General features: G+C 53.0%; 1 protein-coding gene across 1 annotated transcript in view; it reads left to right on the top strand.

The window, feature by feature from the left end:
* DPP6 (dipeptidyl peptidase like 6) overlaps positions 1 to 17210 on the top strand; it is a 766975-nt gene that overhangs the window by 622848 nt on the left and 126917 nt on the right. Inside the window, exons 9-10 of the mRNA XM_022576791.2 lie at positions 14342 to 14496; positions 15978 to 16075. Of these exons, the coding sequence (XP_022432499.2) occupies positions 14342 to 14496; positions 15978 to 16075 (253 nt within the window). The remainder of the gene's footprint in view (positions 1 to 14341; positions 14497 to 15977; positions 16076 to 17210) is intronic.

The following is a 17210-nucleotide window of genomic DNA, read 5'->3' as shown; positions in this document are numbered from 1 at the left end:
CGGGAAACCCCATGAATGTGGCCGTCGTGGGTATTTCTGTGGCACCACCACTGGTAGTTCTCACGCTCTCATTTGCGGAGCATTTTCTGTTTGCAGGACGCTTGTGAGGGACGATGCCCTGTCGGCGCTGCTCTGATCTCAGGCTGTCCCGGGGCCTGGACGCGCAGGCTGGGCTAGAGAGCTGGGGAAGTCTGTAGGGTCCACGTCAAAGGCAGGGGAAGCCCTATGGACGGACGTGACCCCACGGGATGGGCCCCCTTCGCTCTGATCACCTCTCTTTAGTCTAGTTCAAGACATCTATTGAGCACTCACTGTGTGCCGCGCACCGTGTGGGCACCATGTTTGCCCTCCGGCCTGGGGTGTCTTTCTCACTGGATTTGAGCAGCTCTGGACACAGGAGGGGGGAGGCCTCCCAGGGGCGACCTGATCCCGCTCCGCCAAGGCCTCCCCTCCCCTTCCTCCAGCCCCGCCCAGACTCTAAATCTTGCCTTTCCTTCCTCTGAACACTGTAGGACTAAAATGTAGCCTTAAATTGTTGGGTTGCCAAAGTTACAAAACAGGACTTAGCGGGGGTTTATGGGACTCGTGTCACTGTTCAGTAATTCGGCTTAATATTATACGCGGGCGCACGAAGGTGCACGCCGGGGGCCAGCCTGGGAGGGCCTGGGTGTGCAAGTAGTACCAGCACACACCTGTTGACCCCCCAGGACTGTCCCTGTGTGAAATCCATGGAGCCCTCCCGTTCAGGCCGTCCGTGGCAACCACCTCGGCTGCTTCAAAAGAAGGGGTGGGGCGGGAGGGGAGGGGGGAGGGGAGGGGTGGGGAAGTGGGGGCTTCCCCCGGACCATCGCCACCACCTCTCCGTCCTCTCCCCTCCACGGGCACAGCTGGTTTCGGAGGAAGAACTCTCCGCTCGGGTACGTGGTCTGGGCTTGGGGCAGGGTACAGCTCACCTTCCCACCTGGAACTGGGACCTCACGTCTTCAGTCTGAGGCACACTGAGCGACTGCAGGCTGAGGCCAGGTGCAGGACCGGGAGATTCAGGGGGCGGGAACAGGTGGGGACGGCGTGGGCTGTGGGCAGTGGCTTGGCCCTGAGCTCAGAGATTTGCCTGCTTTGCAGCCTCCTGTCCACACTGAAGGCAGCGTGGCACCACCGTGTGACCGTACCTGGGTTGACCTGGATCCCCCTCCCGTCGTTCACGCCGAATTTCTGAGCTGTGTCTCCCTAGTCAGCACCTATCTGTACAAGTCGAAAGGCAGCTTCTCGTTCTTTGAACAATAGAACCAAGACTATTTCATAATTTGCTGCAGTTATAGGTGTGGAAACTGTTCCGAGTGCTGTTTATAATTCAGTTAATTAACTTTCTTTTTTAGAAATAAATACAAAAACTTGAGACCTAATTTCCTGATACACATTGTTTTTGATATCCATTATTTTTAAAATACGTTTTCACTGATATTAAGAAATGATTATGCAGACTATCTCAGGCTGATTAAGGTGACTGTTGCTCTGTTAGGATTTTCTTTGAAAATATGTAATGTAATGAGCTTTTTCTGCAGTGCATCCTAAAAGGAAATATTCTCGTCTTCTAATTTTAAAGCTGAAGTCAATGTATAAAAGAAATGTTACATATAATTTTAAGGCTATAATTTTGCTTTGTGGTGAAAAATTCTAACTTTCAGAAGAGGACAAAATAGAGTCAGCACTTTTAAGAAATGGTTTCTTCATAAATACAAACGGAGGTAAATCTCAGTTGGTAGTTAAGTCACTATCCAATTAAAATTCCAATTTCAGAATGTCAGCCATTTTTAACTTTCTTGTGAATATTATTAACAGGATGATCAGCTTTGGCAAAATACCAGGAAGAAAAATATGACTGTCTAAGGAAATTAAAAATCACTGTAGGGTTGATAATACATTTTACCTCAACCAATCACTATTATAGATTATTAAGTTACTATCCAAGAGTACTGTGGTGGAACGTTCTCTTTTAAATGGAACACATTTCAGGAGCTGAACTTAAAACCGTTTCTGGTCAGTGCCAGGGCACAAATGGCAGACTCTCCAGGGCTACCTGACCACCTGGCAGTTGGCCTTGCAGAGAGTAGCAGTGGGGGGATGATTTGCGATCTGCTGACCAAGTTCATGTTCATTTCATGTTCAGTGGCACGCACAGGATCCAAAATCACAGATGGGCACAGGGACTGTGGTGGGAGAGCGGTAGGAAAAGCAGAATGGAGATGGGAAGATACCAAATAAATGTCTCTTTCAGTGTTTTCCACAGATATACTCCTTTCACATACTAGCTGTGTCGTTTGAGCCAAATATTTAAACTTTTATCCCTTTAAGTTCCTTAAGGGAAAAATAAAGGTAATAATGTTACCTACCTGGAGTGGTTGTTTGGAGGGGTAAATGAAAACTTACTGAAACACGCACGCACGCACGTGGACACACGCGCGTGAACGTTTTGCCTGTAAGTTTTGATGGGAAGAAGGAAAGAATGATTGGCCCAGACCTGGGGTTAGGGGAGGGGTCACAGTGAAGTGCTGTCTGTGTCAGGGCTGCCAGATGAGGTAACCTCCGCTTTCTTCTTCACTTTGCCTGGATCAGCCCTGTCTTCCTAGCGTTACTATCCTCGCCAAGGTTTTATTAATTATAAAAAAGAAAAGTAGGGAGGAGTTCAGTGGGGGTTGGTTTGGGGTTCTTTTGTTGCAGGCAATATAACTTTTTCAGGCGCTTTACAAAATGAACAATGAAAAAGCAACAACGCTTCTTGCCCTGAGCACCTAGTGTATCCCCTGAGGCTTGCTGTTCCCAGCGAGGCAGAGATAACCCGCCAGGGCCCTCCAGGGAGCGTGAGCCATTTGCTTTTTCTCTCCTCCAATTACCAGGACCAGCAGCGAGGGTGATCGATAGTGAGGTTTCCCTGATGGCAAGCTGGTTCTGTCACCAGGTGCCCAGGCACACCAGACACAAGGCCGTACCACAGTGGCCATATCAGTTTGGTCCAGGCTCATCTTCCATTTGAGCTTCTGCTCCCTCAGTTGGGACCCTGACTACCAATCTCCAAAGACCCAGGCTGATGTGCATTCTATGATAATAACAGATGTTGTGCAGGACTTGCTAGTGTATTTGTATATAATAACTAATATAACTCTTACAACAACGCAGTGAGCTAGATACTGTTATCATCCCCATTTTACAGATGAGAAAACTGAGGCACCAAAAGACTGAGTCACTTGCCTAAGGTCACACAGCTTGTGAGTGGCCCTGCCAGAATGTGAAGCTCAAGAGTCTAGCTCCAGGGTCCACCCTCCTGAGCACCGCATGCCGACGTGTGTAGGGCAGGACACTGTGCACGTGGCTCCCTCCAGTTCCCTCTCCATGACGCCTTCGGGGATGGGCAGAGTCACCCTCCCGTCCGACCGCCACCCAGTGGTCAGCACTGTGTGATACCTGACTTAGCACACGTGCTACTCATTGAACATTAGAGCAGAACAGAGGAAAACGAGGTCTGCCACCATGGTCGACACCGTCCTCCCCATCCACCTCTGGTCCCTCCAAGGATCACATGCAGCCTCTCCCCCGCCCTCACCCACCCCTCCCCTGCAGCCCCTGGGGAAGTGGCTGCCCTGCAGGGATCTGCATGGTGTCTGCAGAAGCCCAGCCCAGTTCACACAGGCTCCCTCTTCTCTCCTGCACCTGACCTCCCCACCCAAAGACAGCGCACAACTGACACTGGGCCGACAACCCTTCATTGCTTGGGGTCTTGCATGATTTTTTAAATGCAGGCAAAGTCATTCTGCAGCAAGAGCCCCTTCTTCCTGTGGCCGCCTGCCCTGAGGATGAGGGAAGTCAGATGCTTATGTGCAGGTCTCGTTTTTCCTGGTCCCTGGTAAGGTTTTTCCCTTTTGTGTGAGATCCTTAAGGCAGAAGCCAATTCCCTGAGTCTCTTCTATACCCCAGAGCATGCATGCATCGCAGCGCTCGAGGAGCTGGTGTTCAGCGTGTTCACTGGGGGAAGGTCCTGGGCACACAGGCGGGAATGTTGACCTTCAACAAGGGTCCGCGACCCCACTCACTGACACCAGCACGCCAGCGGCTTTGGAGCTCTGGAGGCCACCTCCAGGTCCTCTGTGGGCAGGTCGGCGGGCAGATCAGGAGTTGCTCAGAGAGGCCGGGGCCAAGGAGTAGGGGGCCGAGCTCGTGTCCTCACCGAGCACCAGGTCTGCTCTGCGCCTCCCGCCACATCCCGAGTGTGCCCGCCGTGCCCCGGCCTGCCTTCGGGCTGGTCTAGACTCACAGATTTCCAGTAGACAAAGCCTGCCGCAGCCTTGGCCACCCTCTGCTCGTGGCTGCTGGTTACTTTGCCAGGAGCTCAGGAAACAGGATGGTGTTCTGTGTGGTGGCAGACATTCTAGAACCTGCTCAAAGGAAGTTCCGTCCACATCTAAGTCAGGATGGGGAAATGGGCCGTGGGGCCCGGTCGGGGCGTCTGCGAATCCGGGCCCGTGCCTGGTTGTCCGTGGGACCAAATAAACTGTACGCCACCGTACAGTTAACTGTCCGTCCAGTATGTGCAGGTGCTCTTGTGATGAACGAAATACAAATTATTCTAAAAGACACATTGACTATTTCAAACTGGATTAAAATGTGGAATCTGCAGTGTTTTCCTGTAAGGAGGTGTGCTCGTATTCAGAAAGGTTGAGAAAAAGTAACGTAAGCCAAACCCCTGATTTCACAGTCAAGGAGGAGAGGCCCAAAGCCGCGGGATCAGAGCTGGGGTCCGGGTCTCCCCAAGATGGCAAGTGGCCTCCGGAATAGCAGGTGGAAACCATTTTCCTAGGCGATGCTATTTTTGTGTGGATTTTTCTCCAAAAGTCACTTTTCTCTCTACTAGGACATTTCTCACTGTTGTGGGGCCCAAAGCTCATGTGACCTGGGGGACCCTCCTCAGAAAAAAACTCTGATAATGAGCACAAGATTGGGCCTGAGAAGGGGCCCTGTGTCTTCAGCTTCTCCAGCCACCGGCCTGTGTCCCTGCCAGGTTCACCTTCCTGCAATTTCTCCAGACTTGGCTTCTTTTCCCCGGAAAGCACACCTTCCAGCTCAGGGCTCCTAATGTTTGCCTGTGTTTGATTATCGCTTGATTATCTTCCTGATCAGGACCTTAATGCCTCCTTCACACCAGCATGGGAATTTAGAGTAAGGGAGGGGATGGGGGGCAGGAATCTACTTACATGTGAGGCACGCGGCTCAGGAGCGTGGGGCCATCTTGCCCGGCACGGGGGGCGGCAGGAGGCCCCAGGAGGCAAGGCTCTGCCCCCAGGGCCAGGCCACGGGACCAGCACAGAGACCAGAGACTGGCTGGCTCTTCCCTCCCCGTCCCCGAGCCTCGGGAAATCCAGCTCTTAGCAGCACCTCCTGCCTTCCTCACATTTGTCTGAATCCTGGCCGAGGCCCACACTGGGACCCCCTACTTCAAAAATACACTTGAATTCAGACTGAGAGCTTCGTTCTAAAGTGCCTCCTCAGGGGAGGGGTACAAGTCAGCAAACATGGTTCTCGTTCTCCGAGTCACTGAAAGAACGTCATAAGAGCCAGTTTCTCTGTGTGTCCAGCACAGAGCGTGTCCTCTGTCTGCTTTATTAGACGTTTGGTTATCCACTGAGTGATGAGTGGGCGGACAGCTGGATGAATGAACATCTCTGACACGTGGTCCCCTGCCCGGGCGTGGAGCGGGTAAATAGAGGGCAGCGGCATAAGTGCTGGAAGCTCCCTCAAGTGCCCACGGTGAAAGTGAAGAGGAGAGAGCAGGGAAAACCCAAAGAGAGATGACCACGCAGGAACAGGAGCCCACCACACCAGCCCAGGTTTCCTCCTCCCTCCGCCATCTTTCTTTTCAAAGCTTTTCTTAGCTGAAGTTGTCCTCAGTGGTCTAAATACAAAGGCTTAAACAGTGGCTCCTGTAAGGTGGGCAGAGCTTGGCAGGCACAGCTCTTCTCTCTCCTCTGCACCAGCTGGGAGGCTGGGCTGGAGCCACCTGAAGGTGCGCTCCCTCAGGTGTCCCATGGCTGATGCTGGCTGCTAGCTGGGCCCTGAGCTGTGCTGGCAGGGACACCTGACACGTGACTGGGCTTTCCCACAGTGTGGTGGGCGGTCTCGATGGGGAGCAGCCCAAGCCGGAGAGAGCCCGGAGCGGGAGCACACAGCCTCTCGTGACCCAGCCTTAGAAGCCACACACGCCACTTCTGCATCCTGTTGGTTCAGCGGCTGCAGAGGACTGCTCCGGGTCCAGGGGAAGGGACCAAGGTTTCACCTCTTATTAATGGGAGAGCGTCAAGTCCCAGAAATGTTGCCAGGGCCGATTTTGGAAAACTGCTGTCTGCCACGCTAAGCAAGGTGTCGAGCTCAGTAGAGGAATTTATACTAAGGTGTAAACGACTCCCCAGGGAGACAAAGAGCATTGATGACCCAAAAATGACGTCAGGAGGGTTCTATGCGTTCAGCCTTGGAAGATGCTTCTGAAGTTTGTCTACTCCAAGTGGCTGTGCACCCTAAGACCTCCCCCAAATGAGTCCACCCAGTAGTTAAATTCACGGACCAGGTGTGGCACAGGAGCCTACAGGGCCTCGGGAAAAACAATAAAAGGTAATCGGTCAAGCATACGAGACTGGGGGTTTGGAAGCCATAGACACACAGGCCTCCTGTGAACCTCTTGCTTTAAGCGATGGTCTAGCCACTTCTGCAGCAATTATAAATTCAGGGACATCTTGTTTTCTGCTTTTGGAGGCAGTCTATGAATTTACATGGTATCTCTAAGATAACACAGTCTGCTTCCTGACTACTGCATTCTCGACAGAAAATCCAGGCAGCAGGGAATTCATGGTGTGGCTGGCCCGCCCCAGTAGTAAGCTGGAGCATCAGATTGGGAAATAACTAAAGTGTAGAAATGGCGGACAGCTGAATTGGGGGCAGGGGGATGAGCATTCTTAGTGTTGGGGGCGCCGCAGCGGGGCTGTCTGTGACCTCTGGCCGTTCAGAAACGCAGAGAGAACGCAGAAGTGTCTCTCCACCCCTCCCCCATCCCGAGCTACGCAGCTCATAGAAATGTGTGTGTGTGGTCAGATTTAGCCTTCTGCTCCTGATAAAAATGGGTCTTGGCCTTCCCGCCTGCCCCAGGAAGATGAGGCTGCAGGAGCCGGTCCTGCAGGAGCACGTGCATTGCAAGAGCCCTGAGAGAACACGGCAGCAGGTTCCCCAAAGGACTCTGAAGCCTCTCATCTCCCTTCTGTCTCATGTTTGCGGCCCCTAGTCTGCCTTGGGGTTCTTTTCAGCCAGACCCAGTCCCGTGTGGCCTGTCGCCTGGGGAAGCCTGGGCTGCATCAGTCGGGGAGACGCAAGACTGCCTCTGTCCCCGGCCTCCCGTGACCCACTGTCTCTCCCCGCTGCCTCTCCCCACGCCCTTCCAGGTCTGCACGACCCTCCGTCACCCCTGTGGACCCCCGTTTTCCGACATCTGGTGCAGAGGTCGCCCCCTGGGGGATTGCAGGTCCGGCCTCAGCTTGCGAATGGAAGTGGCCTCCTTTAACTGTGGAAGCTGAGACAAGCCAACTCGAACCGCCCATTGGAGGCTGGGACGGTCCGTGCCAGGACCTGCAGGATGCAGCCCAGCACGCTCAGCATCAGATGCGTGTGTGTGCGTGCGTGAGTGCGTGTGTGCGTGCGTGTGTGCGTGTGCGCCGGGGGCGGAGGAGGCCAGGTCCAGTTCACTTTAACTCTTCCTTGTTAAAGTGCTGTCGGAAGACAGAAGAGTGAGTGTGCTTTCCTGGGCGCGGGTCCTTTGCAGACCCCCTAGATGGCTGGCACTCTGTCTTCTACTTGCGAGTGATATTGACCTACAGCTCTAACTCCGTGGACTTGTCTGATGTTGAGGACCTCAGGAACTTTGTGACCTACTCTGGACCCCCTAAGTCCATACTGTGGCGTTTGCCACCTGCTTGGTCTACAAAGTCTCACCTTGTGTCTGCTCTCCAGCCAGCAGGGCAGGGAAAAGGCAGTAGTGGACCCCCCCCTTTCCTTTAAAGGAGGACCTGGAGTTACTCAGACCTTCTGACCTAGCCCATGGGCAAGAGTTCCCCCCTTCACACCTGACTTCACACCTCCCCCCGCTACACACAGGAGGCGGGGAAGGGTCTTTATTCTGGAAGACCATGTGCCCAGCTGTGATTCATTGCTTCCTTTCCTAAAAGAAAGGATGGGTTATTGGGGAACAGGTCACATGCCACCTCCCCAAGGGCTTTCTCTAATTTCCCCCCAAAAGAAAGAGACCTGTGTCCCCAACCCCTACCGTCCTGAGGTTTCTGCTCACCTGGGTGAGGGGTGGGAGTGGTGGTCATATTTTGTTTACTACATTTCAGACTACAGAATTTCATCTCTCCAGTGCTCTGGCATAGGGTTTAGGATGTATTGAGCTGTCAGTCTTCAACTCCATCAAGTTAATTTCTCTCAACCTCCAGTTTCTCAGCTGTAAAAAGGGGCTTAATCCAGGGTTCTTGTGAGTATCCAAGATTAGCAAAGGCAAGTGAAGTATGTGGCGAGGGTGAAGGCTGTAGAATAAAACATGACGTCCGTCAGGCGCACATGCACTCGTTGGTCATCAGGCTCAGGAAAGGACGGTGGAGGTTTCCCTGCCAGGCGTGAGCAGACACAGTGGGGCGTGGTGGGGCCTCGGGGGGGCACAGCGCAGGAGAGGGGTCCGGTCAGGAGAGCCGGCCGTCTGAGGAGCGAGGAGGCCTCGGGCTGTGGCTCTGACCCCGAGCCTGGCTCTGAGACTCCTGCTGCTGTTGTGTCCCCGTGGTGATTGCTGGTGACTTTCCTGGTTGAAGACTGTGCGGGGAGCGCTCGGCAGTGACGCGCCGGGTCCGGGCCAGGAGGGCGGGCGGAACCTTGGCGTGTAATTGCAGGCGCTTAGATCTCAAGAAGAGCGGCTGATCTAGCGCCGGGAGGGCTGTCAGGAGCAGATGAGTTGTTTCATGCAAAGTGCTTGCAGCAGGGTCCGGCACATGTTAAATATGTGTTCAACCAAAAAGTGTCCTTGAATCTGACTCGGGTTCAGGAAGGGTCCCAGTCACAGCAGGTCCCCAGCATGTTGGGTGGAAGCTGAGACAAGCCAACTCGATCCGCCCATTGGAGGCTGGGACGGTCCGTGCCAGGACCTGCAGGATGCAGCCCAGCACGCTCAGCATCAGATGCGTGTGTGTGCGTGCGTGAGTGCGTGTGTGCGTGTGCGCCGGGGGCGGAGGAGGCCAGGTCCAGGCCAGCTTGTTGTTAGGGCTTAGGCCAGTGGGCACCCCCCATCCTTGTCAGGTCTGGCTTAGAAATTCACCCTGCTCAGTTTCAGGGCAGAATTCAGCTGACTCTCTCCTACCAGCGTTCTCCCAGCAAGGAGCTGGTTCTATGGCAGCCAATACAGTCATGACCTTGTGCGGACTCCTGGGGCTACCATAACAAAAGACCACAAACTGGATGGCTTTAAACGGCAGAGATGTGTTCCAATTCTAGAAGCTGAAAGTCTGAAATCAGGGTGTCGCTTCCAGCATCTTGTGGTGGCACGCTTGCTGTTCCGTGGCTTTTAGACCCATCACCCCACTCTCCGCCTTTGCCGTCACCTGGCATTGTCCCCTGTCTGTCTCTGTGTCTCTTTACTTTTCCTCATGAGGTCACCAGTCATATTGGATTAGGGGCCCCTGCCCGCCTCCAATACGACCTCATCTTAATGTACATCTTAATTACATCTGCAGTGATCCCATTTCCAAATAAGGTCACATGGATGGGTACCAGAGATTAGGATACCCCATTTCCAAATAAGGTCACATGGATGGGCACCAGAGGGGGACACAGTTCAACCTACAACGAACTTTTAAGCAGAACCTACTCTTCTTCTGTTCAAGTAGGTATATATACTCCCCCCCAAATAATTTGGAAGCCTGTTTCCTATATGCTAATAAGACCTTCAACTGAAAAAAACACACAACCTAAAAGATGCAAGTTGTGTCTTAATCAGGGGCCTTACTGAGGACTATAGCCTGGGAGAGAGCCTCTCAGATAGCTCTGAGGGACTGTTCCAAAGAGGAAAGGGAGGAACCGGGATATTACAGGAGTTTTTGCTGAAAAAAATCATGTGATCAAATATCAAAAAAGTACTGCTAATCACAAAAACCAGACATCTCAAGTTCATGATTGTAGGGCTTTTCTATGTATGGGAAGATGCAGGAGTCTGGTCTCACTGAAATTATTCCTAGATATGCATCATCACGATCTAGGGCCCGTATCCTGTTTTTCTCCATCCTGAATTCCCCTCAGGGCGCACCGTGGGCTGCAGTGGCTGGTGGCTTTAAGGCAGCAGCATCCTTTGTTTACTGAAATGGCAGGTGACATTTTTCTGTCAGCAGACCATAGGCATGCATTTCCAGAATGCAGTGCCTGTTTGATCAGATGTGACATATTAACCGGCAAGTACACGAAAGTCACCCGCAGAGCTTTTGCTTAAAAGGGGCTTGTGCCCTTCCCCCACCCCAGTATATACTGACGGCGCTGCCTGGAGTGGGCCCGAGCGTCTGTAACAGAAAGCACCCACCGTTCCCGCGTTTCCCTGAGAACCCCCCTAAGTGATTACGGGCAACTGTGGTGGACCGACCTTGAGGGCCCCCTCTTATTCTGCATCTGGAAGACTTGAGAATTCCTCCTCTTGGCTGGACTGGCCTTCATCACCTTGAACCCGAAGGGGATTTTGTCCTTCCGGATATGGATATGCCCTTAACGTGTGTGGCGTGAATGACAATTCACGTAGTGGACTTGGCTTCTTTGAGACATGATGCCAAGAAATGAGGGAAAGGGGTCCAGATCCTGCCGTGAGCTTAAGCTGCATGGATAAAAATTTCTGCCTCTTCAAGTGAATGTCCCCAAATGTATCTTTCTTACTTGATTCTGAGAAGGTCCCTGGACGGGACAGGGAAGGTGGAAGGAAAGCTGTATCCTCCTGTTCTCACGAGCTATTTGTACTTGCTCAGAAAGGCAAGTTTCTCCTGTTGTTCCAAGCCAAGCGTTCATGCAGTTAATTTAGTTGATGAAATAGGTTTTTTTTCCCTGCAAAACTCTATCCATAAACTACATTTGATTCATGGCATTTAAGCCAACTGCCTCATGAAGCTAGAAGCTTGAAGAGAACATGTGGAGAATAGGGACGTTCTCAGTTAACACAAAAGTGTCACGATTTCATTTGCCTGGTCCTTTTCCCCAGAGTTTCCTATCCTTACTTTATCTCTTTAATGAGCAGCTAACTCACAGGAAAATAGAAACGCCAAGGAACAATGTGTTACAGGGCATTTGGGGAAAATAAACGGAAGCCACCCATTGTGTATGGCCCGGCCTTTGGCATGGAGGAATTTCTTTTTTATTTGTGATCATCTTGCTGTGGGATGGAATTGAAAGGAACATTGCCAACACACACACCAGATATTTGTCATCCCTGAACTGTGTGGTTTCCAGATTCCCTTCTGACCAGCACATTTATTGTCTGAAGCCTGTGGTCCTTTTCTGCATCTGTGTTCTCTGAGCAGTGCATTGAGCTCAATGGAAATACTCTGGCATCTGCTGACAGAAGGGACAGAAATAGTACTTGTCAGCCCAGCATCAGGCCTCCCTTCTCCCCTGATTTTGTCTCTCTCACCCCTGCCTGTGTGACCCCCTGCCCTGCACTGACCAGACCAAAGCAGGAGCGTTTCCTTTTGGTCTGAGGGCAAGTTCTAGAAATGAGGTGGGCCCATGACAGGTGGATGAGGAGCTAGCAGTGCCCTCCTGCACCCCTGGGCCCGTCTGGGGATGAAGGTGGCAGGACCCCCCCAGGCTGCTGATTTGCTGTTCCTCCCATTTCAGGAGGTCGCTCGGGGTCAAAGGGAAGCCTCAGAAGAGGTGTGTCAGCAGGGACTGTGTTGTCTGCTTGCTCTTGTGCGGTGCTGCCTCTTCTAGAAGCCTTTGTCGCACCCACCGCTTTTCTGTGGGGATGTTCTGGCCGTGAATGAATGCGCCGTGAGAGCCGTGGCCAGGCTCGCGCAGCTGGTTTCAGGCGGACGCCACCTCCTTGGCCCTCTGACCCTTGTGTCCCGCTCACTCCCAGTGATTCCCCTCGTGCCCTGATGTCCCTGCAGCACAGACGCCACTGAGCAGAATGCCCCAGAAGTTGCATGGCCAATGGTGCCTGTTTGTTCCAGCAGACCATCTGCTGGAGTCTGTTGTTCACTGTCCCACACTCACCGGCCAGAGAAGTCAGGTGGTGCTGGATAAAGTCATTTCTGAATCACTGCTTTCCACACCCGCACCTGAAAGTCACTTTGCTGGCCGCCAAAGACACTGGAAAATTACAAGCAATGGAGAGTTGGCTGACTTCCTAACCCCCCCGCCCCCAGCAGGCCTTTGGGTTTTTATTGACTCTGCAGAAGCTTCTGAGTCGTTTCTCAGATGCCGCAAGGTCACAAAACGCTGTCAGGGAGGACATGTTAGAGGCAGCAGCTGTGCCCCTTGTTTGACAGCTGGGGTTGTTCGGGGCCTCCGCGGTCGATGGCAAGACAGGGGCAGAACCCAGGACTTGGGGCCCCTTCACCATCCTTCACTGATCAGCTGTGCTGCCGGCCTGGGATGCGTCTGGGTGATGGGAAGTCAGATATGCCAGGGGCTTCGTGATGGATGAGACTCTACTGTCTGGTGCTGGCCCCGGGTCACACTGGATCAGGGTCCCTGCAGGCTGCCGGCAGGCCTGGAGGAAAGCCCGCGGAGGGCCAGGGAGACTTATTTAGGGGGAGGCCAGCACTTTCTGAAGGGACTGACTCCTAGCATTGTTGCTGCGGGTCCCACGCAACATGGGGGCTTGTCCCGCTAAGAAACCAGGCCAGTGGAGCCAGTGATGGAGGGACAGACTGCCTGGTTGGCTGGTCTCCTGGGAGAAGGAGTTGCAGTGCCCCACTTTCATTCCTGAACTTGGCTGTGGAATGCTTTTGTAGCCACTGCAGCAGGGCCCTGACTGATGCGGCCCTGCCCCCCGGCCGTCTCTGTCCTGCTGCCGACAGATCCCTGTGCCCCCCTGGCCAGGCCATCAGGCTGGCCCAGCTCCTGGCCTTGCTGCCTTGCTTCTCTCATCTCTGTGACCCTTCCCTCCAGTGACCATCACCCCTTGGCTCTGCTCCAATTCACATCATTCCCTGTGTGGTTGATGCACTCTGTTTTCTCAGGCGCCTCAGTTACCTTTCTGTCCTCACAGGCTCACAGAGCCAGTTTATGGTCTACACCTAATAACGACCGTTGAATGGGACTCACAGTATGTGATTATAGAGCTGTACCGATCTTTATTTTAAAAACAAACCTAGGGGGGTTTGGTTTATAAAAATACATAGCACGTACAAGGAGGAATCCGCGAACATTAGAGCTGTTTTGCACCGAGATGCTCCTCTGACCCTAGCACTCTGATGAGCTGTACCTGGGAAGTGTCTTCTCTTGGCTTGTTCAAAAGACACAGTAGAATTGTTCTTTCCAGAATAGATAACAGATCCCACAGCACTCACCCCTAGTCAAAACTCTAATTAGCCGAGGCTCTTTGGGGCAGGCAGGAGTGACGGGTGCGCCTGGTGGAAGCCTGGGAGGGCTGCTGTCTCCCCTTCGGTGCCGTAGAAGAGAAGGCCGCTCTGTGCTTCTGCCACGTGGAGTGAAACCACCTCCATGCTTCAGAGTGAGGGGCCTGCTGGCCTTTGAACGCCTTCCCCCCCCGCACGGCTGTGCGTGAGGGGGTCCGTGTGCCGGCACGACCCCTCGGCATCTGCAAGTCGATTCTCTGGGATTCAACCTGCAACACAGTTTACTCCCTCACTTGCTTCTGCCTGGGTGTGCCCTGCTTCAGAGTGAATGTATCTCCTCTAATTCTGTTTTTCTGATCATCTTAAAATAATAACCCACAACAGAACAATAATAAGTCAATCAGAAAGGACTTGCCGGGTTCATCGTACTCGAACTTGTGCCCCCAAAATGGTTTTTAGACAGTAGCCTCTGTTCGGTTGGGCCTTGATTGATTGGGTTTGATTGATTGGCTTTGCTGTGCTAGGGTTTGGTGGTCAGACCAGGCACCTCTGAGATGAAGATGTATCCCGGGCACAGGAAAGCCTCCTCAGAGGCTGTAAATGACCCCAAGGGGGCACGTGATTTTCTGTCCAGCTCCCGTGGTGCCCGGGCAGCGCTGGCCGATACTCCATCCATGCCATCCACAGTCCTCTGCTTTGTTTGTTTCCCTTAGAGGAGATCTTGAAGACCCACATCGCCCACTGGTGGTCTCCAGATGGTACGCGGCTTGCCTACGCCACCATCAACGACTCCCGGGTGCCGGTCATGGAGCTGCCCACCTACACCGGCTCCGCCTACCCGACCGTGAAGTCCTACCACTACCCCAAGGTAGGCGGGAAGCAGCAGCAGGACAGCTCTGCTTATTCATCAGCTCTCCCGCCCAGCCGACTCCCAGCGTGGAGCTGTGATAATCACATGTGGCAAGATTAATTATTTCCCATTACATTGCATTAAATTCCCATTTTTGCTCAGTTGAATTTGTCGGCAGGTTTACTTTCTTTTAAATAATGCAACTACCGTTAATCATTTGTCTAAGCTTCATTGCAACCAAAATACATTACCTCCCTTGTGAGTCCGTGGTGACAAAAACTCACACTGCCCACTCGGGGGCACCCTGTCCTCTAGTTCCTTTTTTAAATTCTGGGAGGTCAGAAGGACCCCTGTCTGCGCCTGGTCCCCTGGGCCTGGGCTGTTCTGTCCTTGGTCATGTTCTGACCCATACTGTTTCTAATTGCTTCCCACAAAAAGCCAGCAGAACAGCGAGGCTGCAGGAGTGGGGCAGGGGACGGATAGCCAAAGCCCGCTTTGTTAGCAAATCACAGCGTCCTGGCGTGAAGGGAGGGCCTGATGCCGAAACCTCTACCGCCCACTCAGTTGGAGAGAGGCTGGTGCCCAAGAGAGTGGACGCAGCTCTGCCTGCACCCACCTGGTGACAGGGTCCTCACGTCCACCTGGGGCTGCTTTGGAAGGACCCCTCCAGCCTCTGCCAGTGAGCCCTGGGCCTCGGCTTCCAAGCCATCAGAGGGCTCTGGGAGCTGATGCCATGTGCCGTGTATACCAGAAATACGGGACGTGCCAGCCTACAGTTTGCAGCAAGAGAGGCAACAATGTCCAAGTGAGGCCAGTGATGTCCCCAGAGTCCCAAGCCAGAGAAAGGAAACACCAGGTGTATCAGTCAGCTCAGGCTTCGTAACAAGCACCACAGACTGTGTGGCTTAAACAACAGACATTTATTTCTCACGGTTCAGGAGGCTGGAAGCCAGAGATCACCTAGAAATGGAATGGTTTCCCTGGTGAATCCTTTTATGAGAGCCCCCCCCAATCCAGGAGTGATGTAATGACCTGAAATCCAGAAAGGTATAGGCCCCCTGATTTTACAGTGAACTCTGGGACAGGTGCTCTGAAATTGCAATTATAAAGCCCAGATGGCTCAGGATTTGGGGTTTCACGTTTTAATAGAAAATCAGCATATTCTGGCCAACAGAATTCAGACGCCCACTTCCAAATCGGAGGCATGAGCTGGTGACCCATCTGATGCCTGCCCTGTGTGGGCCTGAGTCCCTCCCTCACCCCAGCATCTCCGACTGTGGGGGCAGAGGCGCCTGGGCCGTCAGACCCAGCAGCCTTGTCTTTCCTGCCCTGCCAGGCCAGTGCTCGTCCAGGGGGTGGGAGCAGGGATGAGCAGCTTCCTCTTAAAGGACCGTCCTCCCCACACTGAGCCTCTTGTGAATCTCCTGGCAGACTTAGTGCCCAGGCCAGTCCAGGCGGGAGGCGGCTTACTCACATCTCTGTCCCCTTTTACTTCCCAGGCTGGATGTGAAAACCCCAGTATCTCCCTGCACGTCATTGGCTTAAATGGACCCACGCACGACCTGGAGATGATGCCGCCTGACGATCCACGGATGAGGTTTGCACCCTTTCCTCAATTATGTTAAGACGATAATAATGAAACCAGTGTCCATTTACATGGTCTCTTTAGGCTCAGATTTATTTTCCTGCTAATCTAAACATCCAAGAAAAAGGTACGTTTTCTGAAGTTTTCCTTACTGCTTTATGATTTGGTTTTTCTGGGAAGGGAACACCAGTCAAACCAACGCTACTATTTCTTGGCTTATGTCAGGCCCAGGTCAGGCCCAGATTCTCCGCCCTGGAGGCTGGGCTTCGGGGGCGGTGGGGGGCAGGTAGGACTGGTCAACCACCCACGTGCAGAGGGAGCACATGGCCTGGCACGTGGCAGACTTTGGAGGGCATCCCTCGGATGGACAGATGCAGTCTTTCCAAGAAAACCCATGTAATTGGACCTCTTGTGAATGGCGCCCCATTTTCAGAGCATTATTTTAGGGCGTTACTGTCTTTTGCCAGCTCCAGGAACTGAGTGGTGAATCCTGTTCCAATAAACCAAATCTCCCAGTTGGTATAACAACCGTGTAGTTGGTGGAACATGTTGACAAAGGCAACTGTCCTGTTATTAAGGGCTGTAGGTGGATTTTATTTCCTAATCAAAAGAACTGAGTAAAACCTATCTTTGTGAAGGGGTCTGAACATCAATTTCATTCTGTCCCAAAGTTCAAGCAGTCTGGGGACTGGCTATACTTCCAGAGTCCACTTATATCAGCCTTAGACCTCACTCTGTTGAGAGTATTGACGGGAGACTCAGAAGGAGAAGGGAATGGCACCAGGACCCACCCGTTTACAGATCTGCAAGGCTACACGTGGGCCCAGTTAAGTGGAGAACGATCCATTCTGAGGGTCAGCAAGTATCCAGCCCACATGTTGCCGTGACTCCAGCCTGAGTCTTCACTATTCAGTTACGGAACTCTCCATTATTAGTAGCTTCTGGCAGCTTCTGGAAGGGCAGGAGCTGTGGCCTCAGCCACTCTTACTCCTCCACAGGCCCAGCGCAGGGCGAGGCACACGGGCACTTGGATCCACTGGTCCGTGATGGCGTGGACTCCTCCTGTGGTGGCTTCCACCGCTGTCCTTGGCAGGACCCATCTGCCTGGGGACTCTGCAGGATTCCGCCGAGGTTCTTTCAGCTCTTC

The sequence above is a fragment of the Delphinapterus leucas genome, chromosome 9, assembly GCF_059928025.1.
Source record: "Delphinapterus leucas isolate spDelLeu-1000000601 "Yukka" chromosome 9, BTC_Dleu_Yukka2, whole genome shotgun sequence".
Classification (NCBI taxonomy): domain Eukaryota; kingdom Metazoa; phylum Chordata; class Mammalia; order Artiodactyla; family Monodontidae; genus Delphinapterus; species Delphinapterus leucas.
Note: the sequence above shows the minus strand (reverse complement) of the source record. Positions and strands in the feature narration are given on the sequence as shown.